Source organism: Chiloscyllium plagiosum, unplaced genomic scaffold (assembly GCF_037043375.1).
Source record: "Chiloscyllium plagiosum isolate Xiang-an unplaced genomic scaffold, Cpla_swu_hap1 HiC_scaffold_1, whole genome shotgun sequence".
Lineage (NCBI taxonomy): Eukaryota > Metazoa > Chordata > Chondrichthyes > Orectolobiformes > Hemiscylliidae > Chiloscyllium > Chiloscyllium plagiosum.
Window position 1 is genome coordinate 125,552,293 of NW_028270139.1, and position 26,133 is coordinate 125,578,425.

Below are 26,133 nucleotides of genomic sequence, written 5' to 3' on the forward strand. Positions count from 1 at the left end.
TTAACCGATTACAAATTTAACCGCTTCAGCCTTCAACATACGACGCAGCCGCCACAGCATTTCATTTTGTTCTGCGATTGGACAACCGCATTTTAAAACAATAAAGATGGCGGTTGGCATTGGAACGGCCTCGGTGTATAATAAGTTTGTGGGAGCGGCGACAGTATCGCAGAAGTGTTTTAAGTTACAGAAGGTGGCCATTCCGCCCGTCGTACCCACACTGGGTCACTAAAGGTGCATCAAGACCAAGTTGCCACACTCCCGCCTTCCCGATACGCCCAGGCACATTATCCCGGTCCGAATGGTCCCTCTAAAGCACTTCAATCGAGCATGCCTCCGCCACATCTTTCCGAGTACAGGCAGTACATCTCCACCATCCGACAGAACCGGAAAAGCCCGAGTGCAGGCCCTCTCGGCCTATTCAGTGAACGCTCTGCGCCATGACTTAGCAAAGTGGGGGGGCGAATATGGAGACGGCCGATGACGCACGGGGCGGGGCCGAGTGTATGACGGACCCTGACGGGCAACCGTCTGTACCAATGGGCGCGGGAAACCTGGCGATGCCGCGGCCGGTGATTGGAGGCTGTCGTCCAATGGGCGCGGCGGAAGGCGAGGGGGGGGAGGGAGTTTCCAATCTACCGTGGGCAGTGTCGGTGGAGATAATTTGTGTGTGTCGGGGCGGACTGACTGATTTAAAGTGTGTTTTGGTTTTTAATTAAAATTCGGGTTTTTTTCTGCCTTGTTTTCGAAAACAATACGAGTGAGGCCTGGACCGTACCGGGAGCCGCTCCTGGTCGACTCGATACAACGCACTTCACTGACGATGAGGGTGAAAGTGGTGGCGGCCGACGCCGAGTTTCAGCCCGAGTTGACCAACGCCGGCTGCAGGTTAACGGTGGTGAAGTTCACCATGAAAGGGTGAGTGACCGCGGTGGACCCCTCCCCGATCCCCCCCCCCCCCCCCGGAGAGCAGAGCAGAGCAGTGTAAAAGATAAGGTGCGACTGCTACCGTCTTCCGCCCCTCACTCAGGGTCGGCCCAAGGCTTTGCGGCCTAGCTCTCTGTTGCATCTCGTCAGCCGGGAGTGTCGGCGGCAGGAGGTGGTGCTGCCTCTGCCTCTGATCTGGACTGGGAGCTTTGTGCTGCCGGTTCTTTGAAGAGGTACTGAGCAGGGAGACCTGGTGTATTGACTGTTATAGTGACGGAGGTTGCGGTAGGAATGCGAAGACCTCATCCATATCGATAATTAAGTAACTTAACGGTGGAGACAGCGCAATGGTTAATTTATTGGTGCTCTTTTAGACATCACAGTACAATGGTACACCGTATATTGTATCAGTGAATGTGTTTTAGAACAACAAATAGTGGTATAATAATATAAGAAAAACTGTGGATGCTGGGAATCTGAAACAAAAACTGAAATCGCTGGGGAAGCTCTGGCAGCATCCGTGGAGGGAAAGCAGCGTTAACATTTCGAGTCTGGTGATCCTTCTTCCGAGCTGATAGTATCTACGAAAAGAATGGTATTTAACTTGAGTGGAGGTCAAAACAAATGGCAATCAGGTAGAGGGGGAGATGTGTACTTCAGAAAAATCTGCAAACACAGTGGAATAATATTAAGGGTTAATTTCCCAGTGACTGATGTTTGTTTGCAGAATCCTTCTATCTTGTAAGAGGATGGGCAACTGTGCGCATCAATTGGTGTTTCATTAAGGAACCACATAAGAGATTAGTATGGAATTGGATGTAATGTACTGACCTGGATAAAGGACTTATCAGCAGCCAAGAAACAAAGTTGGAATAAATGAGTCTTTTTCCAAGGGGCAGTCAATGACGAGTGGGATACTGCAGGGATCAGTGCTTGGCAGCATTCCCTCAAGCTATGCATCCACACACTGCAATCAGCTTTTGCATGCTAATTGTGACATTAATTCCAGAATTCACTGCCACACATGGACCTTGGAGGCACAGAAAGGTGTAAAGAGAGCTTGAAGGAACACTTGTGCTTGGATCCTAGCAATTCACAATGTAAATGATTTAGATGAGGGAATTAAATGTAATATCTATACAGTCATAGATACGTACAGCATGGAAACAGACCCATCAGTCCAACTTGCCCATGCTGACCAGATATCCTAACTTAATCTGGTCCCATTTAGAATCATGGAATCTCCACAGTATGGAAACAGGCCACTTGGCCCAACAAGTCCACATCAACCCTCCCCAGAGTAACCCACCCAGACTCACTTTCCCCACCCCATCACTCTACGTTTCTCCTGACTAATGCACCTAACCTACACAGGGAGAAAGTATGGACTGCAGATGCTGGAGATCAGAGTTTAGAGTGTGGTGCTGGAAAAGCACAGCAGGTCAGGCAGCATCTGCAGAGCAGAAGAATTGACATTTTAGGTGTAAGCCCTTCATCAGGACCTAACCTACACATCCCTGCACACTTATAGGCAATTTAACATGGCCAATATCCTAACCTGCACATTTTTGGACTGTGGGAGGAAACTGGAGCACCCGTAGGAAACCCACGCTGACACAGGGTAGGAACTCCACACAGACAGTCATCTGAGGCTGAAATTGAACCCAGGTCCCTGGTGCTGTGAGGCAGCAGTGCTAACCACTGAACCACCATGCTGCTCACATCTATCTAAACCCTTTCTATTCACATAGCCATCCAAATACCTTTTTAACTGCTGTAATTATACCAGCCTCCACCATATCCTCTAGCAGATCATTCCAAACGTTGCTCCTTAGGTCCCTTTTAAATCTTGCCCCTCTCACCTTAAACCTGTGCCCTCAACTTGGACTCCCCTACCCTGGGGAAAAGACTGGAGTGACTGTTCACAAATCCATGCTGCTTATAATTTTATAAACTGCAATAAAGTCACCATTCAGCCTCTAACGCTCTAGAGACCTCTCTCTCCAACTCTGGCAACATCCTTATAAATTTTTTCTGAACCCTTTAAAGTTTAACAACATCCTTTTATAACATGCAAATGACAAATCTGGATGGGAATGTAAACTGCAGCGATGATGCAAACATCTTCAATCTGATTAGAAGAATTGAGTGGAAAATGCATGGCTGTTGGCGTATAATGTGAGGTTATCCACTTTGGTAGCAAAGGCAGGAAGGCTGAATGGTGTTAGTTTGGTGGGTTGCAATGAGTCCAGGGTGTCCTTGTATGCTGGTTGCTAACAGTAAGCATGCAGATGTAGCAAGACGACAGATGGTTTGTTGCTCTTCAGGTGAGGCTATTCAAGTATGGGGACAGGAATGACTTGCTGCGCTTATACAGGACTTTGGTAAGAACACAGCTAGAATATTGTTTGCAGTATTGGTGTTCTTTATTTGAGGGAGAATGTTGTGGCTGTGGTGGAGTGCAGCATAGGTTTCTCAGACTGATTTCTGGAGTGGCAGGACTGATGTAAAAAGAGAGACTGGATCGATTAGGACTATCTTCAGTGGAGTAAGACAATAAGGGAAGGGTTGTTGTTGCAGGTTTCCACATTCTAACAGAATTTGACAGGGAAAGGATATTCTCCATGACGGTGCAATCCGGAACCAATGGTCACAGTCTAAGAATACAGGGTAATGCATTTAGAACTGAGGTAAGGAATTTATTCATCCAGAGTGGTGAACGTTTGGAGTTCTTTGCTGGAAAAAATGTTTGAGGCTACTCCATTTTTAAGGAGTTGGATATAGTTTTTAGGTCCAATGGAAAGAAAGCAGGAACAGGATATTGAGTTGGATGATTAGCCATGATCATAGCGAATGGCAGAGCAGGCTCAAGTGACCTACACCTCTTATTTTCAATGTTTCCATGAGTCCAATTCTGCTAATGCAGTCATTCCCACATTTGCTGCAAAGGGAAACAGTAGCTTGAGAAAGTGCATGATTCACTAACCCCTGGTTTTCTCTGGGCCCTTTCCTCAGGAACTTCTGTTCACTTCTAATGCCATTCCCGTCAGCCTCCTGAGGCCCTACAGCCTGAGGATCATTGGAATAAAATAATTTGTATACTGGATGTATGGGAAATTCTTTTGGAAAGCATATAGCGTTGCTTCCTAAATTGGTTTCAAATCGAATAAGGAGACCTGTTTCACTTCTGAGAAATAGAGGGAACAATTGGGATATAGTAATATCATTTGGATTTAGAATATTTATGATAAGGACGTTGGAGAAATTTAGTGTACAGTAAAAATGCTTAAATGGAAGATGCCTCATCAGTAAATTGGAAGTGATATTGTCCTGATCAATTATCATCAAAGATTTATTAGCAAAATAGTAATTGAATCATTTCAACTTTGAAGTTCAGCAATGCAGTAACTGCATTCCCTTGGAATAGCGAAACAGCAGGCATAGTTACACACATCAAAGTTATTTTAAGCTTAAAGTTCCTAGAATTATTAGTGGGGGGAGATAGAGTACAAAAACAAGTATGCTCAACCTCCATGCAATGTAGATTAAATTGCAGACAGTATCTTGTTCACATCTGAGTATCAAAACTTTGGGAGGATGCCAAAACCTGTGGGAGGGTACTAGAGTGGTATTAGAATATTTACTGCTACTAGAAAAGACTGATGAAGGTGAGGTTTTATTCCTCAGAGCCGAACATAAAAAGGAAATTTATGTTTGAAACCTTGAAGGATCTTGAGTAAACTTATTCCGAATGAACTGTTTACAATGACAGAAGAGCCAGATGGTATAGGTTTGTGGTAATTGGTAAAAGAACCAGAGATTCAATGAGAGTGTTTTTTCTTTAGTTACTATGGTCTTGAAAGGGTGACAAACAAGAATATAGTATATTGAAAAGAACCAGATACGTTTTTAATGGGGAAGCAAAAAAATGGGGCTGTTGGATTAAAAGAGAGTGTGTGTCTAATTGGATTGCTTAAGAGGCACTTTTTGTGCCTTACCATACTATGAATTCATGATCAACTGCTGTCACCTAAGGTGATGGTGATATTTCATTTCTCCCCTTCAGTTCAGCTCTCACTATACCAAATAATGAATTTTTAAATCCTTTGTCCTTGCAAACTCTCATCCCATTTCCAATCTGCCTTTCCTCTCCAGTCCTTGAATGTTTTCTCTCCTCAAAAACCTAAACTTATCATTCTGGCAGTACTATTTTTGAATCCCACCTGGTTTCACTTCCCTAAAAACAGTCCTTAGTAAAATCACAGATGACAACCTACGTAACTGGTAAGCACACTTTGCTCTTGCTTTCTCTGCTCCTAATGAGCTTATACTCATATACCCTCCCAAATTCAGTTGCCAAGGCCCTTAATTGTGGCATTTCCTTTTTAAACCTCCACCTGTATGTACATAGGAATGCAAGGAAGTCATTTAGCTCCTTGTGACTTGTCGTCCATTTGATAAAACTGTGGCTGGTCTGCCTTGGATATTTCAAGCTAATTTAAAGTTAGCAATTAATGCTTGAGCATTTCTTGTTTTCGGAAGAGTTCCAAATACTTGTTTAGAAATGTTTCCTAGTATCTAATTTTAGACAGTGCCAATTTTTACATACAAATAAATTCGGAGCAGCAATAGGCCATTCAGTCCTTTAAGTCTGCTTTGTCATTCAATAAGATTCTGTGTTCTGAGTACCTTATTCCTAGACACCCCCAACAATACTGTGTTCCTTTGCCTCCCAAGAATCTATCTATCTCTGTCTTGATACAAAATCTATGGCCTTGGCTCCACTACCTTGTAAGGTAGAGTTCCAAAGTTCCACAGTTCTCTGAGAGAAAATAACTTTGTCCTGCTTTAAAAGTTTGACCCCTAATTTAAAACTGTGCCCTAGTCCTAAACTGACTCACAATAGGAAGCATCCTTGCACGTACATTTTGTCATAACTAATCAGGATCTTCTATATTGCAATTGAGCGACCCTCACTCTAGTGAAGATATGCTCAATTTGTCCAACCTTTTGCTCATAAGACAACTTGCTCATTCCAGATCTTCATCTAGTAAAACTCAACTGAGCCACGTTTATATCCTTTCTTAAATAAAGAGATGAGAACTGTATATTATTCAGGATGTTTACCCGTCTTTGGCCAGTATAACTGAAGCAGATATCTTTCCCCTTGTAACAAAGGAAAGCATTCCATGAGCGTTCTTAAGATATAACTTGTCAGCATGTCAAAAGCCAGTTTGATTATTCCCTGAAGAAAAAACAGTTGCAGATGCTGGAAATTGGAAGTCAAAACGGAAATCACTAGAAAAACTCCAGTAGGTCTGTCTGCATCTATGCAGAGAAAAAGCAATGTTATTGTTTTTGGTCCAGTGACCCCACCCCACCCCTCTTTCAGTTCTGCAAGATTTTCTTAATTTTTCCAGCAACTTCTGTTTTTGAATATTTCCTTTGTTTGTTCAAGATAATTAGTCCCTTTGAACTTCCACTGTTTTAGCCTTTCACTATTTTTGCGATCCGTAATTACCCTTGAGAAGATGGCGGTGTGCTGCTTTATTGATTCACTGCAGTTTCTCTGATGTAGGTACAGTTGCAGTGCTGCTGGGCACGGTGTTCCAGGATTTTGATCTTACAGCATTGAAGGGATGATATGATTCCAAGTCAGGATTGTGTGTGGATTGTTTGTCTAGGTTGTAGAGGCCATGAGGTTGAAAGACTTTGAAATAGCTTTGCAGTTTGGAGTGTATCTTATATATGGCACAGGCAATCCCTGGGTTGCAAATGGATTCTGTTCTTGAGTTCTTTCACAAGTCAATTTATACACAGTCGAGCACGATATAAAATACATGTTCATATGTATGAGGAAACATTTGCATGTTGGATCTTTAAAATTAATATTAATACACCTTTGTATGGAATTGCGTTCTCAAATACGTAAGTTCATAAGTCAAATGTTCATAAATCTGGAACCATTTGTACACACTTTGTCCATCTGCGATGGAGAGAGTGATACTAATCAAAAGGCTTGTCACTGGCTGGAATTCCTTTTGCCACATATCTGCGCAAGCCTCAATGTTTCCAGGTCTTGCTGTATCTTTTTCCATTTATTGATGGTATGTAGGCATTACTGGCTGGGCCACCATTTATCTTCCATTCATAATTGCCCTGTGGAAATGGTGGTCAGCTCTCTTCTCAAACTACCGTAATCCTTGAAGTATAGGAAACTCAATGCCCGTGTATTCTGGAAGGGACCTTCGAGGTGGTGGTGCTCCAAGTATCTGCTGCATTTGTCCTTTTGGATGTTAGAGGTCATGGAAGCTGTTGAGGAGCCTTAGGTTACTGCAATGTATCTTGTAAATTATAAACCTGGCTGCCACTGTGTGTCACTAATGAAGGGAGTGAATGTTCAAGGTGGTGGCGGTGTTTTCAATCAAGTCCAGTGGGCAGACGTGTCTTGGATGGTAGAAATATTGTTGGAGTTGCAGTCATCTGGGCAAATGGAATGTATTTCATCAGGCATCTAACTTGTACGCTGTACATTGTGGCCAGATTTTGTGGAGACGTGATATGAGTTGCTCGCTGGAAAGTTTCTAACTTACTGTTCTAGGTTTGTACATGGACAGTTGAGTTCAATTTAGTTTCTGGTCAGTGGTAAGCCCGAGGTTAATGTTAGTCCCTCAACCAAGGGAAACAGTGGCGTAGTCAGAAACACTCTGCACTCCTAATCCAAAACCCCAGACTAATGTCTTGAGTCAGATGTTTGCATTCTACCATGGCAGGTGGTGAAATTTGAATTCAGTGAAGTGTGAAATTAATATCTTGCCCACTGGCAATTATGAAACTGTGATTGTAAAAATTCGGCTGGTCTTTAGGGAAAGAAATGTGCCATGTTATCCTTACCTAATCTGGCCTGTGTGTGACTCCAACTATGTAGCAATGTGGTTGACTCTTAACTGTCACCTAAAATGGTCTACTAAACCACTCGTAATGGATTTATTCATTTTTGATAAATCAATATTGCTTAACTGTTCTGACATTTGGCTGAGTGGCACGAGACAGAAATCATCGCTTGTGGGCAGATACTTTTCAGTTTGCTGAACGTATCTTAAGGTTTCACAGAGGATCTGAGTTGTGGTCTTATCCACGTACCCTATTTACAAATGACTTGGATGATGGGATTGGTAACCACCTGTGTACACATTTGCAAATTATCATTGATCAATGCTGCATTCTGAGCAATTTGAATAGAACCATAAAATTACAGAGATATTGAAAAATCGTGAACTGATAAAACAATGGCAAATGGCTCCTAATGAAGGGAAATATGGGGTCCTAACACAGGTAGAACAGAATGTTCTGAGTGCCACACAATGGCTCATTGTGGAGAAATGCCAAGGAACATCCTGTAAACAAAAAGGAGGACAATTTCAATTCAGTCAGTCTTATTGCAGGAGTTCCTCAGGGTGGAGCCTTAGCTTCACAACTGTCCTTCTCTTTTTCGTAAGATCATAAGTAGGAATGTGTAATTGCAAGGTGTTCCCCTTTAATGACACCTCAGATATTGAAGATGTCCATGTTCCTTTTGCACCATCCATGCTTATGTTAAGTGGCAGTTAAAGTTTGAGCCACTCAAATGCCAAGCTATTGCAGCGCAGACAAATGAAGATTTAAGCATCTCCACTTGACATTCAGTAGTCTTAAGGTAGCTAAACCTCCAACTATTAATATCCTTCGGATTACCATTTTCAGAAGCTAAACTGGACCAGACAAATAAATACTGTGGTCACAAGCATATTGTCTTGTGCACAGAAAGCTTTCCACTGCCTGGATTAGTGGAGCTATATTAACACTCAAGCTCCATATACCATTGAGGGAAAAAAACAAGGAGTTTGTTTGGTGACCTTCCCAGTCAATGCTAAGTAGCAACAGTGCATAGCATTTACAAGAATCATTGCAATATTTCACCAGGTTGCTCTACCAGCTAGAAGGACAAGAATAGCAGATGCATAGGAATCATTTGCACATTTGTCTCAAAGCTCCACACAATCTCTGACTTGAAACTATATCTCCATTTCTTTTGTTACTGCAACCCCAAAATTCTTACATTCCCTTCCAAACAGTACTGCGGGTATCCAGCATTGCAAAGACTGCAGCAGTTAGACTAACAAATGAGGAATAGGGACAGAAGTAGGTTGTTCAGCCCCCTCGAGTCTGCTCCACTGGTTCAAGAAGGCAGCTGTACAGCACCTTCTCCAGGGCACTTGGGGAATGCTATTATCAGTAGATTATTTAATGCAGAGACTTTGATAATGTTCTGAGGACCTGGGTTTGAATCCTGCCATGGAAGATGATGGAACTTGAATTCAATAAATATCAGGAATTAGGAGTCTAAAGATGAGTGTGAAGCCATTGTCAGTTGTTGCAAAAACCCATCTGGTTCAGTACACTCCCTTGGGGAAGAAGGCTACCATCCTTACCTGGTCTGGTCTACTTGTGACTCCAGACCCAAAACAATGTGGTTGACACTTAACTGCTTTGAGTAATTTGGGATGGGTAATAAATGGCCAGTGGCACCACACCCTGTGAATGAATGTAAACAAATGCTGGACTAGCCAGCAGTGCCTACTTTATATCAACAAATTTTAAAGAATTGTTCCCCATTAATGTTAAATTACCAATTAATAGAATAGAATATCCGTTGTCGTGTGTATTCCGATGTAGAAGTACAATGAAAAGCTTTTACAAAGTCTCTTATGGTGCCTTCTTAGATACTAGTACCTCGCTACAAATCATGGATACAAAAGAGGAATAAAAAGTCAGAATAAAAGTAGTTGCATTACTTTACAGAGTTTAAAAAAGTTAGAAATAAGAACTCTAAAAGGAGTGACATTACAATCAGATAAAAGCATTTCAAATAAATGTTAATGTAAGGCTCTGAGGAGTGTTGTTGATCAGAGACCTAGGAGTTCCGGTTCATAGTTCCTTGAAAGTAGCGTCACAGGTTGGCAGGGTAGTAAAGAAGGTGTTTGACATGCTTGTCGTCTTTGGTCAGAGAATTGAGTATTGGAATTGGGATGACATGTTGTGACTGTACCAGACAATTTTTTTTGTTTTCTCCTGCTATTTTATTTGTCTGTTATTTTGGAAGGTAGATTTATATTGAGGTCAACCTTCTTAGAACTATTTCTCCTTTTCAATTTTGTCTTTAAATTTATTGTGATCTCAATTAGATAATTTTTCAAGTATTGTTAAATGTTTTTCTTTTTCATCGTAAAATCAAATATAGTTGGTTAGTTTTAGGACATGCTGTTGCTGAAAACTGTACTGAGAGCACCCGAACTCTGACATTTGCTCACCTACTTATTTCAATCTATAACAAAATTAAAACTGTTCTTCCAGTAAAACTCAAGGCAATGTGTCTTCATAGTCCTTCCTCCAGGAAAAATGTGCCAGTGTTCTTGTCTGCAAAGAAGAGGACCCTGTGTTTAAGTAGATACTCTATGCAGTTGTATAAAAATATGCTTTTTTGAATATGGTTTTTCTGGTCTAATGTTTTACTTCCAATACAAAATGTGTGCCACTTCCAATAGGTTAAAAAAAAAAGTGCTCAGTACCATAGATGTTGTCTCACGATACTCTGACAACTTCTAACAAGGCTTCACTACTTTTGTACTCCATGCCCCTTGCTGCAAAGACTAGCATTCTATTTGTCTTCCTGATTCCTTGGTATACCTGTTAACATCCAAATCCCTTCCAGCATTTAAAAATAGCTATCTATCCTTGTTGCCAAAGTGGATAATCTCACATTTTCCCAATTTATTCCCACTGTTGCTCACTTGTTAGCAAACTCCTTTGTATGCTGCTTTTACACCTTGCTTTCCTTCCTTTGTAACAGTTCAAATTCCAACATGTGCCATGGTGAGTTTTGAACATGGATCCCAGAACATTGCCTGAGTCTCTAGATTATTAGTAATTGTAATACCACTAAGTCAATTTGCTTGATTGTATTCTGATTTTCAAAATTTTCTGCTACTCTCTTAATGGATTCTAGCGTTTTACAAATGAGAAATGTTAGTGTTTGTGTATATTTGTATATGAAATGCATATGGTGAAATCTACTTGCAATGTTAGATTTGGTTATATGGCATGGTGTCTAGCTTAAGGGGAATTGATCCCATTTTATACGTTACCTACAAAATAAATGAAGCAGGGATGGTAAATGGTTATTGTTGGTGATGTGTAAGTTACATCAGCTGTATTACTGGACTAATAGTCAGTGTCAGCTATCTATATATGGTGCCTTTAACACAATGAAACTTTTCTGAGCATTTCAGTAGAGCAGTATAAAATAAAGCATGACATAAACCGACATGAGATGTAACGTTAAATGACCAAACACTTGACTTTTTAAGTATCAGAATGTTAGGTTCTTTTCTGGAGGTTTCACACACGAGATGCAATTCAGACACACCAACTTCTGCAAACAGTTAAAGTTTACAAGCTAGGTGATCCCTTTGACACTTTTCATACTCAAAATCGAGTCAGAAGAGAGACCCCGAGTAAAGAAAACACATCCCCTTTTATACAGGTCAGTTGGCAATGCTTACACATACTCTGGTCGCTGCCCCACCCATCCACCCCCACGTTACCCCAGGTATAATGATAGGATGAGATCATTCTTTGAGATATTGCAAATGCCCTAATCCTGGGGAATCATTATGCAGACTATTTCCTGACTCGGTGATTCCCCAAGACATTGTAGTTGTGATGCGTCCTAGCTCCGGGTTGGCCCTGCAAATGTGTTTTGGCTTCACTTCTTCCTCAGATGATGTAGGTGTGATCGGCTTCAGCATTAGGGATGATCATGCAAGCAAACCTGATTGGCTGGGGGATGGCTATGAAAGTATTTCTAAATGGAAGAGATTGAATGATAGTTTAATTTGATAATAGTCAGGGGAATAGTAGCAAATGACTGTCTAATTGGAATGGGAGTCGCCCGCATTCCTGCATGAATGTCATCCTCACACATTTCTAGAATGTTCAGCGGTGCAGTTTAACTTTTAAATATTACATTAATGTCCAGAGAGAGATTCCAGTTATAATTTTTTAACATTACAAGAGGAAGAAAGCCAAGTAGAGAGGTGTAGGGAAATGTGGAGGCCTAGGTAGCTGAAAGAACAGCCACAAATGTGGACTAATGGTGATTGACAGTGCCCAAAATGACAGAGTTGAAACAGGTACAGATATCTTGGTGAGATGTAAGATTGCAAAGATGGGGGTAAATTTGGGAATTAATAGCATGTATGGCAGTGGGATGCTAGTGTTTAAGGACAAGGGCTCTGTTTTTGGAGGAGAAGGGTGATGACAGCAGTTAGAGGACAGAGCAAAAAACACTTGAAAGAACGGAACCATAAACTATCAACTGGGGCTCTGGAGGGGAAGTTGTGAGATAAGCTGTTTTATTGAATAGAAGAGGTGGGTCTCATGGACAGAATGTGCTCATGAAAGACAAAATGAGTTGTGAAGTCAAGAAAACATAGGTGCCCCTTGATGTTGAAGGTGGAGGAGAGAGGGGCTTAAGGAGATGGTCTGTCGCTGGATGTTTTCTTTTGATTCCCAGAATAGTGACAGAGGTCGAAGAGAATTATCTAGAAACATTAGTTCCTTTTCCACTGCAGTCGCTGAGGAATTTACTTTTAAATTACTTGAAGAAATCTTGAACTGCAAAGCCCAGTAATAGTGACCATTAAATTACCAACTTGTCACAAAAGCTGTCTTGTTAGTGTATGTCCTTTAAGGATTCTTTCAGATTCCTAGGTCTTCACATTCTAGAATTTCCTCAACAAGCCTCTACTTTCCTCCTATATGACACTATCATCTACCTTTGACCGAGCTTTAGGTCATTGGACAGCGATATCTCCTTGTGTCTTTCCGTGTACTGCTAACACAGTCTAGCCTATATGAATTCCATGCCTGGCACAGTGTGGTTTACCTTAGCCTGCCTACTTTACTTTGTAGTTCAGTTTGTATGACAGCGGATCACAACTCCGCCTTAAGGGCAGTTCGTGGTAGTGATCAATGCTCACGTCTGTGATTCTTTTTTTTCTTGTCAGAAAATTCAGGAAATTTGTTGTTAAAGAATAAACTCGTGTCTGTTGGCAGAGGTAAATTCGGCATGTTTATTGTTTCTTGTTATGAGTTTTCAGCTAAAGTAAAACTGGTGCCAGATTGACCTTTGTGATTTTGAGGATACTGAATAATAAATTGAAACTAGTCTTCTCAGCACTATGTAACTGAGTATTCTTTAAGACATCTGTCTTTGAGATTTTACCTTTGATAGTATGGTACCTCTGGAGAGAGAACTGTGAGCAGCTAGGATTATTTTTAAAACTTGGTGCAGTGAGGAATCTGAATAACTTCCATTGGAGAAAAACAGATTACTGGTGAACAGGACTCAAACTTTTATTTTTAAAACAGTGAGAGACACTATGAATCAAAACATTCCACGCATAATGCATTGTGACCTGTACAATCCTTGATGCAGGGCTATATGGAATGTAAGACAAAATAATAGCCATTTCATATGAAAAATAACAACCAGTGAATCAAAAATCAGCTCATCTAAGTTCAGTTAGTTAACAAACTTTTGTGATTTCTTTTTAAAGATGTGGACCGTGTGTGAGAATAGCTCCAACTTTCAGTGCAATGAGTTCGAAATACCCACATGCTGTCTTCTTGGAAGTTGATGTGCATCAGTGTCAGGTGAGAATGTCCAAAAATCCTTATGATTTAATTAATTAAAAATAACTTAAAAATAAAATTTATCTGAAGCTTTCAGGATGTGTTTACCTTAGAATTATTCAGCTAATGTGCCTACCATGTTGCAATATACCATCCCCTCTTCCTTACTCATCATCACTTTTTTTTGTAGACCCCAGAGCACTCAGTTGTCTTTTTTCAAATCCAAACTTAATATCATATCATCACTTCCTGACTTCCCTGCTATCCGTTGTTTTCTGTCTTTGTGACGTGGAGTTATAACGACACAGTTCAGCCTATTGAAACCACGATAGCTCTCTGTTAGTTGTTTTAGACCATTCCAAAGACATTTCAAAATTCATGGAGTAATCTAAATTACTGTATTGGTGCCCATCCAAGTTATTGATGTATTTCATTTCTTGCCTCAATGTGAATTGTCAGTGCTGTACAACCTGGCAGAGAAGTTTGGGAAGGGACCTTCCTGTAGGTATATGCACTACTCTTTAGCACGTCAAGGGAATACTTGCAAGAAATATTGTATTACTACGCAAGGTCTGTTGGCAAAAAGACATGTTGAGCATATGAAGGCTCAGATGTGTAGTGACAGCCCTATAATTGTTTTGAGCAAGCCAGCTATGTACCAAACCCTGTCTGAGTAAACAGAGGTATCAGATTTGGATTTTGAAGCTGTCAACTTCAGGTGCAGTCACAAAAGCTTTTATTTTTTTTTGATGTTTGTTTAATTAAATGTAATAAGTTTGTTTTAGAAAGAGTTAATCTTGATATTGAATTGGGGTAACCAGTGCAATAAAGACATTGATACCAATGGTAAGACTTGAAGTTGATGTAAACACAAGGTTTATTCCATGTGCAAATGCCACATTGATTAGGAGTCAGCAACCTTTTAAAGTAGAATAAACATTATATTTTAAGAGCTCAGTGCTGTTACTCAGATGTCAATAACTGAAAATGTACAGAATGGAACAGATATGCATTTCAGTTAGATTTTAAATTTTATACAAAAATGTGAGTGGGCACATTCTAATAAATACAATGTGAATAAATGCTTAGAAAGCAACAAGTGATTTAATTGTCATAAATGTGGGTAGGATCAGTCAAGGTGAGGAGCAATGCACGAGTCCTTAAAGAACTGCTTGTGGTCCTCGAAGCACAGGTTGCAGACCTTTGACCAATGCTATACTTGAACTGTTGTGTGCATAATGTGGCCATATGGTGCATCAAAGTGCTGAACATATTCCATTCTCAATGTTAACATTCCTCATTAGTGGCAAAAATGTGTTGAATATAACAGTTCGCTGTCACTTTCCTTCTCCTTTAAAGCATAATGACTTGTTGAGAAGATAAGAAGAGTTTGTGTCAGGTGCAATAAACTAGCAATTGCATTTTTAATGTCAAATTGTACTTACTGACATTTTTAAACCCCCTGTTTAGATATTTAAGGCACATAGCTGGTTTGGGTGAGATTTGAACTTACGCAGAGACACTACCACTGCATCACAAGACACTGAAGTGTTTCCTTTATCTTTTTGAGCCATATAAACTTATTTTTGACATAACAAATTTTATGTAACACTTCAAGATGATTTATAGGGGAATGGTAGGCACCAAGCAATACATGAACTTATTTCATTATTTGAGCAAAGGTGCAATCAAATAAATTTCAGTCTGCTTTTGAAGGTGCCAGAGAAAAGTGGTAAGACAGCAATAATAGAATGAACTTAATCTGACAATTGAAAATTATCTTAAATAATAAAGAGATGGTATTCGGGCACAGAGGGTCTGCTAAACGTTGGAATGGTGAAGACGGTGGAAAGACTTGGAAGATTTCTCAGGAAAGATGAGTTTTAATGTGATAACTCTTGTGATTCTCGAGTATGAAGTTGATTGTGCTTGTTTTTTTATATGGAATAGTATACAGGCTGTGAAGTTCTGAACGTGAAATGGTTAGAGTGGTTCTTGAAACTGAAGAAGTGTGTGGAAAAATCAAACTTTGAGGGATTTCAGCATTGTTATCAATGAGTTGCAGATGCAGGTAACCACACTTCTGAGTGTGAGTTACCCAGTTACAAGATTTGAAACTCCGTTTAGGATCGTACAGGATATGTGTAGTTAAAATGCAACTTTCTCTGTATTAAAGTTTTCCTTCTCTTCCTGAACTTCATGCCTCCATTACCCCCTATGCCACTGTCCCTCAACATTGTCCAGTATGCTGAGGAACCTCGGTTATCCAGCATTCGATTATCCAAATGTCAGATTATCTGGACAAGATCGTAAGGTCCTGATGCTTGGCTAAACTGTGTTATCTGGCATTCGATTATCTGAACATATGATTATCCGAGAAAAATACTCCCTGCCCATATCGTTCGGATAATCGAGGTTCCTCTGTATATCTTATAACCTGAAATTTGATTTTTATCTTGGAATTAGAAGTTTAGAAATAGTTCTAGTTCATTTAACAGTTTTTAAAATTATCAATTAACTCGTTACTGTTTCAGCAAACAGCAACAGCCAACAACATCACAGCAACACCATCATTTTTATTCTTCCGAAATAAAGTAAGAATTGATCAGCTTCATGGAGCAGATGCCAACGGATTGGAAGAGAAAATTAAACAGCATCTGGAAAATGATCCTGGAATTGAAGATCTGGACATTCCTAGAGGATATGTAAGTAAAACATATGGTGCTATGAAAACCCTAAACACATTTTTAAAATGAATTATTGCTTCCTTGTCACTTGTGAAAATTATCCAATCTTACTTTGAACTGTTTTTGAATATATTTTTATCCTTTTCTGTCAAAGGAAAGCCTAGTATCTTAGCAGTAATACTTCCTGCTTTCTCTTAGTTGGCCAGTATTCAAGAAGGAAATGGCAGTTTTTCTTATCTAGCAATAAGTATCTGGACTGCATTACTTGAATGGATGGAAACAGATTCAATTGTAGTTTTCAGAATATAATTACTGAATAGAACAGAAATTTGCACAGCTCTGGCAGAAGAACAGGAGAAAGGTGCTTGTTTGCTCGTTCTGGAAAATTGAGTTGCATGATTCTAAAATTCTATTCTGCATGCAAGCAAGGGAATCCTAATTTATAGGCTTACAAGTTGGCATGGGTGTGCTAAGCTGTTTTGAAGTTTAAATGGATGAGAACAATGCATGCTTCATTTTTAATCACTCACTCAATTGAAGAATTGAATTAAGAAATAAGCAATTTAAAGAAAAGTATACAGGATTTGTAGTCTAGTTACAATTGATGAAGTACCTATCCTGATTACGCCTGACACAGTATGGTGGGCAAAATGGCCACCTATGCTGCATCATTCTGTCATTCTATTTGCTCAGTCATTACAGTTGAGATTTGAACCTATGACCTTCCAACACAGATGTGAGAGCACTTAACGAATCTTGGTTGATACATAAGGTAAATCTTCTTCCATTGTCAGCACACTAAAATCAAATTCTAGGGGACAAACCAGCATAAAATTGAGCTCAGGTTCTGGGAAATTCCACTTCTAGGCAAATAATGCACACCTTGTCAGCAAATGGTTAAACTATAACATAATATCGATGACCTAATTAGGTAAGTACAAAATGTTATTGCTCAGCAATGTAAGCCAGAATTGGCTTTGAAACATTCATGGGAAAGTGCTTAAAGTTACACTCCAATGAATCAGCCTAATATTCTTAAATAAAGAATTCATTGCTAACAGTAATTCATTGTGTGCTACTGCCTTTGGGTTGGGAAGGAATCCGATCCCATTCCAAATCCCACCCAGTGATTGATTTAAGATTGATTGTGTTTTCTTTTTACAGTTCATTAGTCTGTTGATGCCCACTGGTTTAAGTCTGTTTCTGACTGGACAACTTGCACCATTGGAAGTACATATTTAGATAAGGAAGGGTGACAACTTGAAAACACATGAAAATGGTGCAAGAATTCCATTATGTTATTAAGTGACATGTGAGCTTAAGTCTTGAATATAATGGTTGAAGTTTTAAGTACATAATGCAGAATTTCGAATGCATAGTGTGGTCTCCAGTGGAGAAAAGTTTCAGTGTGCTAAACTTCAGTACTTGGTTAAGTGTGTTTGAAATAAGATTGTGTTTCTTTTTGATTCTTCATCACAGAGTAAAGATATGCTTCAGCTTCAGTATGAGAATGGATATATCATCTTGTCAAATCTGTAATTTGCCATGAATTTTAATATAAGAGTGGTGGATTCTTAATACAGTACTATTGTCCACCCAGGAAATTTCATGTCACTGGTCATGAGTTCCTGTGGGTCCTTGTGTGGCTGATAAGCCCTATCTTAGAGCCACATGTCCGTGGAAGAAGTCCTTGGCCTTGAGATTGTTTCCATTTCATTCTCCTGCTCCTTTTCTGTACTTTCTCTTGCCAACTGGTGTTCTTGAAGAATTGTGTCCCTTCGTTTAGGAGTTTCCTTCAAGTCGACGACTTCTGAATGTGGGGCTCCCGTGCTTTGATGTGTGTTTCATTTCTTGAGGGAAGCATTGTGGGAGCCTTTGAAAAACTTCCTCTGTTGTCGTCTTGTTCAAATGGCTTCTTGAGTTGGATGAAGAAAATTTTCTTTGGCAGTCTGAACTCAGGCATCCTAAGCACGTGGCTCAGATGATCATGGCCGTGTTTCTGTTGCAAGGATGCTGGTGTTAGTATGTGTGTCTTTGCAGCTGATGCAGCGAACCTATCGTGAATATCAGCGATGGTAATTTTCATGGGCCTTGAAATGTAAAAGAGTCACGAGGATGACTGCCTTGTACACAAGGATCAAGCACAGATGTAATGGTCATCAAAGGTGCTGACCCTCTGGCGTCAGAGGGTAGTGCGCTCAGATTGGATGCCATGTTAAATTTCTGATAGCTTCCCAGGTGAGAAAAATGTCCCATATTTGGGGCATGATTACTCTGTTGATCTTAATGGCAGGATGGACAGGAGTTGTGTTGGTCAAGGATTTGAGTCACCTTTAGGTAAGAGGCTGAGACCAGTTCTTTGGTTTGCTTCTGCAAAGATATTAAGTGAGTCTTGTAGATTCTCTTCCGAAATAGCAGAGATGATGTTGTCATCCACATACTGAAGTTCCACAAGTGAGCTCAGTGTCGTTTTCTTTTGGTTGAATTTGAATGGTTTTCCACCCATCCTGTCGACAGTGCCCACACTACTGTGAAGCTTCGTTTTGATGAGGAAGAGTAGTGGTGATGAAGATGGAGAAAAGGTGATAAAGGATTCTGATATTTTACTATTAGTGAAGATAGTTGTTGACATTGTTATTGAGGAGGACATGGAGGATGGTGGAAAGCCAGCCTTTGACAGGGTATTCTGTAGCACTGTCTGACTGGATGAGCCAAAGGCCTTAGTCAGGTCAATGAAAGCCATGCAAAGCGATAGCTATTGTTTCTGGCATTTCTCTTGGTGTTTCTAAGTAGTAAAAATCACGTCTGTGATTGCTGAGGACAATTAATGATATACTAAATATCTTAATCTGTGTATAGTTTATTAATGAAATGATATTTTTGTTGCATTATTGGCAGGTTCTAGCAGCCATTTTCAATTATGTTGGCATACCCTGGCCGAAGTCACTCCCTAGTCTGTTTGCTGTTCTATACATTAGGTCTTTACCCTTAATATGCAATAGTACAGAGATTTTTAAAGAGTACTTGAAAATAGATCCAGAAAGTGTTCAGGCAAGTCTACTACTGTTGCAGGCACGCCGTTTCACATCCCTACGACTCTGAATAAAGAAACTACCTTTGATGCTTGTGCTAAATCTATCACCCCTCAATTTAAAGCTATGTTCCCTCGTGTTAGCCTTCACCATCCGAGGAAAAAGGCTCGCACTGTCCACCCTATCTAACCCTCTGATTCACTTATACATCTCGATTAAGTGACCTCTCAACCTCCTTCTCTCCACCGAAAACCGCCTCCGTTCCCTCAGCCTTTCCTCATAAGACCTAGCTTCCATATCATATCGTCCTGCTAACATTTGTTTTCCCAAACTGCAGCACCTCACATTTATCTAAATTAAACTCTGCCACTTGGCTCATTCACTTATCTGATCGTTGTAATGTGAGGTAACCTCCTTCGCTGTCCACTACACCTGCAGTTTTGGTGTCATCTGCAAACTTGCTAACTTATACCTCTTCTGCTCACATCCAAATCATTTATATAAATGATGAGTCTTTTGGCACTATCCTCAACTCTGCCTACCTTAGTGTCACCTGCAAATTTACTAACCTTCCTTATATGTCTAGATCCAGATTACTTATAAAAATGACCAACAGCAGTGGCTCCAAAACACACCTTTGTGGACACCACTAATAAATCAGCTCCAGGATGAACATTTCCCATCAACTGCAACCCTCTGTTGTCTTTCAGCTAGCCAATTTCTGATCCAAATTGCCTTCAATCCCAAAACCCCATACTTTGTGCAATAGTCTGCTGTGTGGAACCTTATCAAATGCCTTACTGAAGTCCATATACACCACATCAACCGCTTTATCTTCATCCACATGTTTCATCACCTTCTTGAAGAACTCGATAAGGTTAGAGGGGCACAACCTACCCTTAACAAAATAATGTTGACTATCCCTAATCAAATTATTTTTTTCCAGATGATTATAAATCCTATCTCTTATAACCTTTTCCAACACCTTACCCACAACGAAGTATGGGTCATTTGCCTATAATTACCAGTGTTGTCCCGACTCCCCTCCTTAATCAAGCGAACAAGATTTGTATCCACCAGTCATCTGGCACTATTCCTGTAGACAATGACAGCATAAAGATCAAAGCCAAAGGTTCTGCAATCTCCTCCCTGTCTTCCCAGAGAATCCGAGGGACGGCTCAGTGGTTAGCACTGCTGCTACACAGCGCCAGGTTCAATTCCCATTTCGGGCAACTGTCTGTGTGGGTTTTGCACATTTTTCCTGCGTCTGCGTGGGTTTCCCCCGGGTGCTCCGGTTTCCTTCCACAATCCAAAGATGTGCAGGTCAGGTGAATTGGCCGTGGGATTTGTTGGGCCAAAGGCCTGTTTCCATACTGTAAGGAATCTAATTAAATCCCATCCGGCCCAGCGGTCTTATCAATTTTCAAATCTTCCAAAATTGCTAAAACCTCCCCTTTGTCAACCGCAATCCCATCTAATCTAGTAACCTGTATGTCCGTATTCTCACTAACATTGCCCTTTTCCAATATGAATACTGACGAAAAGTATTCATTAAGCGCTTCTCCAAAGTCCTCTGATTCCACACACAATTTTCCATTACTGTCTCTGGCTCTAATCCTACTCTAGTCATTCTTTTATTCCTGATATACCTGTAGAAGGCCTGATGGCTTTCCTTGATCCTATCCACTAAAAACATTTCCTATCTCCTCCTGGCTCCTCTTCGCCTTCTCTTTAGTTCTGTCCAATCTTATAATTTCACAAGTGAGCTGTGGAGGCACAGATTTTTTTTGAATGCAGGGGTAAATAGATTCTTGTCTAACAAAAGAATCTAAGATTATTGGGAGTCACTGAGGATGTGGAGTGGAGGCCATTTTCAGATCAGCCATAATCTGCTGAGTGACAGCAGACTCCGAGGCAAATGCCTCCCTTCTAATCTGCATGTCACAGAGCTGAAACACTTGTTTTTCTCGTTCCACAAATCCTGCCTGACAATTTTAACTTTTCCAACATTTTCTATTTTGAGTTCAAATTTCTCGCATTTACAATTCTTGCGTTCTTAACTAGGAATGTCTATTTAATTAAATTAATTTGCTTTACTCCCCTTTTGTTTTCAGATGGATTTGATGCCTTTTATTAATAAGGCTGGGTGTGAGTGTCTTAACGAAAGTGATGAATATGGATTTGATAATTGTCTACAAAAAGACACAACATATTTGGAATCTGATTGTGATGAACAGGTAAGGGTTTTTAATGCTTTTGGAATAGGCTAAAAGTACGATTTGAGACGAGTGTGCGCTCAGCAGTGTTTTAAATTGCAACATTTTACATAATTTTTGTAACTTAATTTTTATCCCTCTCATGTTCTATCTCTCGTCATTTGAAAAAAAACTTGCTAATCGTTTCATAGCACATATTATTGCTGCTGGAGCTGCATTTTCTTATTTTATAAAATAGATTGAAAATATTAAAGTTGCCTTGTTAGCAAGATGTGCCAATTGTTTTTCGTTATCAAATGCAATACAGTCAGATAGAATAGTAAGGGCAGTACAATTGAATTGCAGTGAAGTTGAGGCCAGTTCCTGTTATCAATATAAAAGGATGTGAAAGTCCTCTAAGCAAGCCTCGCAGGTAGTGAGTGTGCTGGTGAATTTGGTAAGTAAGGGCAGCACCATGTCAATAGTTAATACCTAGTTCGTTCATGGATACTTCTGCCTTTTTCTTAAGATATTTTTCCAAATGGTTACAAATTTGTGTTCTATATAATTTTGAGCAAATGGGATGGAAGTGGATGACTGATACGAAATTACATTGGGAAATGTATGGGAAAGGCCTCTGATGGTTTTCATAATTAATTTAGTTTCTGAGTAGGACAGAGACCAGTTTTTTTTTTTCTTGACAAAAACTTAGAAGTTTCTTGATTTGGCAACTTTTTTCCACATAGAATCCAAATGTCTTGCCTTCTGTATGATGTATATTTTGTCAAGTGGGAAACATATTAATTTTCACATTTAATCCATCAATTAATAGGCATCTGAAATAAGTCATGTTGATGCATATTAAATGAATTTTGATGTGAAGTGCTGTCCATACTGGAGACTAGACCAATATGGATCATAAACATGAAGGTTGCTTGTGTAACCTTTAGTAGTGTGTGCATTTGGTTGAGGTTCTTTTGAGAAATTCTTGCGTTCTTAATTTCTGATGTAATTAATTGACACTCTTTCAGTTCTCTTTCATAAGCTACTGAGACACTTTTTAATAATTTCTTTAGTTCTGATTCCTTAAGCTTTTTGGTCCTATAAACTTTGAAAGCTTAATTGCAAACCCTTTCAGCTTTTGTTCACAAAATAAACCATTTCTGCTAGAATGAAAATATTCTGCTGAATTGTTGATTCTTCTGAATAGAACTCAGACTGGTGACCCCCAGTCTATTTTCTCTGTCATAAAAGGTTAGCATTGTAGATGTTTCATCAGTTAACATGACCTGTATCCTAACCTTCACTGAGTTGCATGCTTCTTTGAAAATTATATATTTAGTAACTTCAAATAACTTACTAACCTATTACAAAAAAAACTTTGAAAGAAAACAAATCAGAATCCACCTGCTTTGGTTTTAAAAATTAAAATTCAAAAATGCTGATACAATAAAGACGTTTCTCGTGAAGTGAACAGCATAACAGCATTTATGGGGATAGGAGACAAACAGTTGAGGGTGAAGAGAGTAGAAAGATATCCTAACCAGGCTAGAAGATGTTTTGGTTCAAATAGTGTATCTGTACTGTAAATTTTAAGTATTTTATTCTTGATGCTTAAGGGATTTTTAAAATTTATTTTGAAACAGCTTCTTGTGACAATAGCATTTAACCAGCCAGTCAAGCTTTATTCAATGAGACTTCAAGCCCCTGACAATGGTGAGTTACATGAAACTCATTTGTGGAAATGTTTTTTTTTATACTTTGTTCTTCCCACCAATTGATTTCCCTTTGTTCCAATTCCTACACGTATGAGGAATGGAGCTAAGCATATCTTTTATCAGTACTGCTTTCCTTTTTTTCCTTATGTCTGCTTTTCTTTGTTCATGCCTGAATTTGGTTCATATCTGTTCATTGTGCTATGTGCATTCAAGGTGTCTGTTCTTGAAATTTTTCTCTTGGGTAAAAAAAAGAGTGCACTGAGAGAAAGTATTAACTTCACACTAATCTATTCTAAATTGTTCAAAACATTATGGGTCATTGTTAAATCTTTCAGAAGTTTGTACTTAAAACTTCGGTCATTTTACTTATTATATCTTTTATTTTTCAATTTCTATGGAATTTTGGTTAATTTGTTATTGCAAAGATAAAGATTTATGTTGTATTGGGGAAAACTGAATGAGACTGGCATAGATCATAAATGTGTTGCATTGTGAGTAAAATGGTATCTGTGCTAAACAATGAAGGACAGAAAACGTGCCTTGACAAAAAAAAAATTCCAGCTCTCCTTTCCCCTCAACTCATTTTGGCCTTAGCAACATGAAGTTGGTAAAGGAAAAAGTATTATTTGAACCTGCCCCATAATTTTTCAATGCTGTATGTTATTAGCCCACATTATTGGCTTTTAAGAGAATAAGGAAATTTCAGTCCTAAAGAAGTGACTGTCCTCTATGTTCACTACTTACTGTGTCACAACTTACAATGATCCATGAACTACATGGTTATCTTCAATCAAATCTATTCTTTTGGTCAGGGACAGAATTTGACAGATTTCTTTTTTGTAAAGTACCCTCAGTGATGTAGTGTTTCTGACTTAAGATGAGGGAAGACTTCATAACTGCTTATGATTAATTCTAACTAATGGGATTCTTTAAAGTGTTTGACAGGGTAAATAGTGAAGCAATGTTTCCCCTTTTGAGAGACTCCTGGACCAGAGGGACTCCTCTCAATAAAGAGATTTAAGACTGACATGAGGATGAATTTCTTCTGAATGTTGAGAGTTTTTAGAACTCATTGCCACAAAAAAGTATAGTTTCAGTCCTTGTGTGTATATTTAAGGCTGAGATAGATTCTTGATCAATAAGGAAATCAAGGATGACTGGGAAAGGCAGGTAAGTAGATGTGAGGAATACCAAATCAGCCGTGATCCTATTGAATATTGGCACAGATTCCCCTGTTCTTGTGGTCTAACATACATGATATGAAACATTAGAACATACAAACGTGAGACAATGAAGGAGTATGTCTCAAAATCTAATACCATTCAGTGAATGGAGTTAATCAGTCTTGCAAACAGTGAAGCAGAATGAAGCTGTACAGCAGGATCACATCAGTCAAGGATTGTGGTAGATAATCAGGAGACCACGAGGAAGAGAAGAAAGCTTAATGAATATTCCATTCTCAACTCTGTTGGAGTCCAGCTTATACGTAGGAATTGAGGTTACTTTTTCAAATATTTTCAATCAAACGTGCCATTTGGAAGATTGTACTTGGTTTCTTCCTGTAACTCTAGTATAATACAGTATTTGCTTACTTCAAAAATTATTTCTTAAAGCATTGATGCTGGGGATTTCACCTTATTAACATTTACATCCTTTCAAAATGCAAAATGGACATCAATATTTTCATCTTCTATGTTGATTACTTGTTCCCTTGAATTGATGTTTTATGTTAGTTCCAATCTTTGGTAAAGATTTTTCTGTTATTTAGGATGCCAGCTTTCATTGAGTTCTCAAATTTCAAATAACCTCCCTTCCCATCCCCAGCTCCCTTTCCAGCCCCTCCCTCTCTCTTCCATTCCTCTGATTGATCCTCCCTTCCAGTTACCGACCAAATTCATTCCTCTGATCGACCGACCAATCAGGCCGTACCACCTACCTGTGTTCACCTATCCCTGCCTCAAACCACCCCCCTTACACCCTCCCCCAGTCCTGAAGAAGGGTTGCATGTGAAACGTTGACTTCTCCACCTCCTGAGGCTGCCTGACTTGCTATGTTCTTCCAGCCTCCTGCTTGTCTACCTTGGATCCCAGCATGTGCAGTTTTTTTTTGTGTCTCTTGTTTTCATTGGTGCTGACTGGTTTATGTGATTTAATATTATTTTTACACTTATAGGCAGAGGTCCCAAGTTTGTAAAAATATTCACCAATTTGCCACGTTCCTTTGATTTTGATGATGCTGAAAGAAGTGAACCAACCCAGACCCTGGAGTTAACATCAGAAGATCTCCAAGAGGATGGAGTTGTGCCATTGCGCTATGTCAAATTTCAGAATGTTAATAGTGTAACAGTGAGTGATTGAAATTCACAATTTTTTTGAAGTACTTTGAAAGTATATGCTTAAGTTTTACTTCAGACTACAAGCAAAATATATTTCGTAGCACAGAGGGACCTTGATATTCCTGTGCATGAAACACAAAAGGTTACATATAGGTGCTGTAAATAATTAAGAATGTGCATGGAATTTTCACCTTTTATTGCTGGAGGTTGTAGTTTAAAAATAGCTAAGTCAGCCTACAGCTGTACAGGGTGCTGGTGAAGCAGCAGCTAGAGTACTGTTTACAGTTTTGGTCCTGTATTTTCTTAAAAAGAGGATTTGTTGATTTGGAGGCAGTTTGAAAAGCGATTCACTTGGCTGATTCATTTTTTAAAAAAAAGCACAGAAGAGGCCCTTAGGTCAACACAGATTTTACGGGTCAATCGATGTGAGTTCCACTTTCCAGCACTTGCGCCCATTATGACATTTCAAATGATTTTTTATTCACTCTTCAAATGTGGACATCA

General features: G+C 39.4%; 1 protein-coding gene across 1 annotated transcript in view; it reads left to right on the forward strand.

Moving 5' to 3' along the window:
• The first annotated feature begins 621 nt into the window (after positions 1-621).
• Positions 622-26,133, forward strand: part of txnl1 (thioredoxin-like 1) — a 34,423-nt gene continuing 8,911 nt past the window's right edge. The window contains exons 1-6 of the mRNA XM_087990532.1: positions 622-918; positions 13,587-13,683; positions 16,197-16,367; positions 21,496-21,618; positions 23,223-23,292; positions 25,467-25,639. Coding sequence (XP_087846658.1) covers positions 824-918; positions 13,587-13,683; positions 16,197-16,367; positions 21,496-21,618; positions 23,223-23,292; positions 25,467-25,639 — 729 coding nt within the window. The 5' untranslated portion in view covers positions 622-823. The remainder of the gene's footprint in view (positions 919-13,586; positions 13,684-16,196; positions 16,368-21,495; positions 21,619-23,222; positions 23,293-25,466; positions 25,640-26,133) is intronic.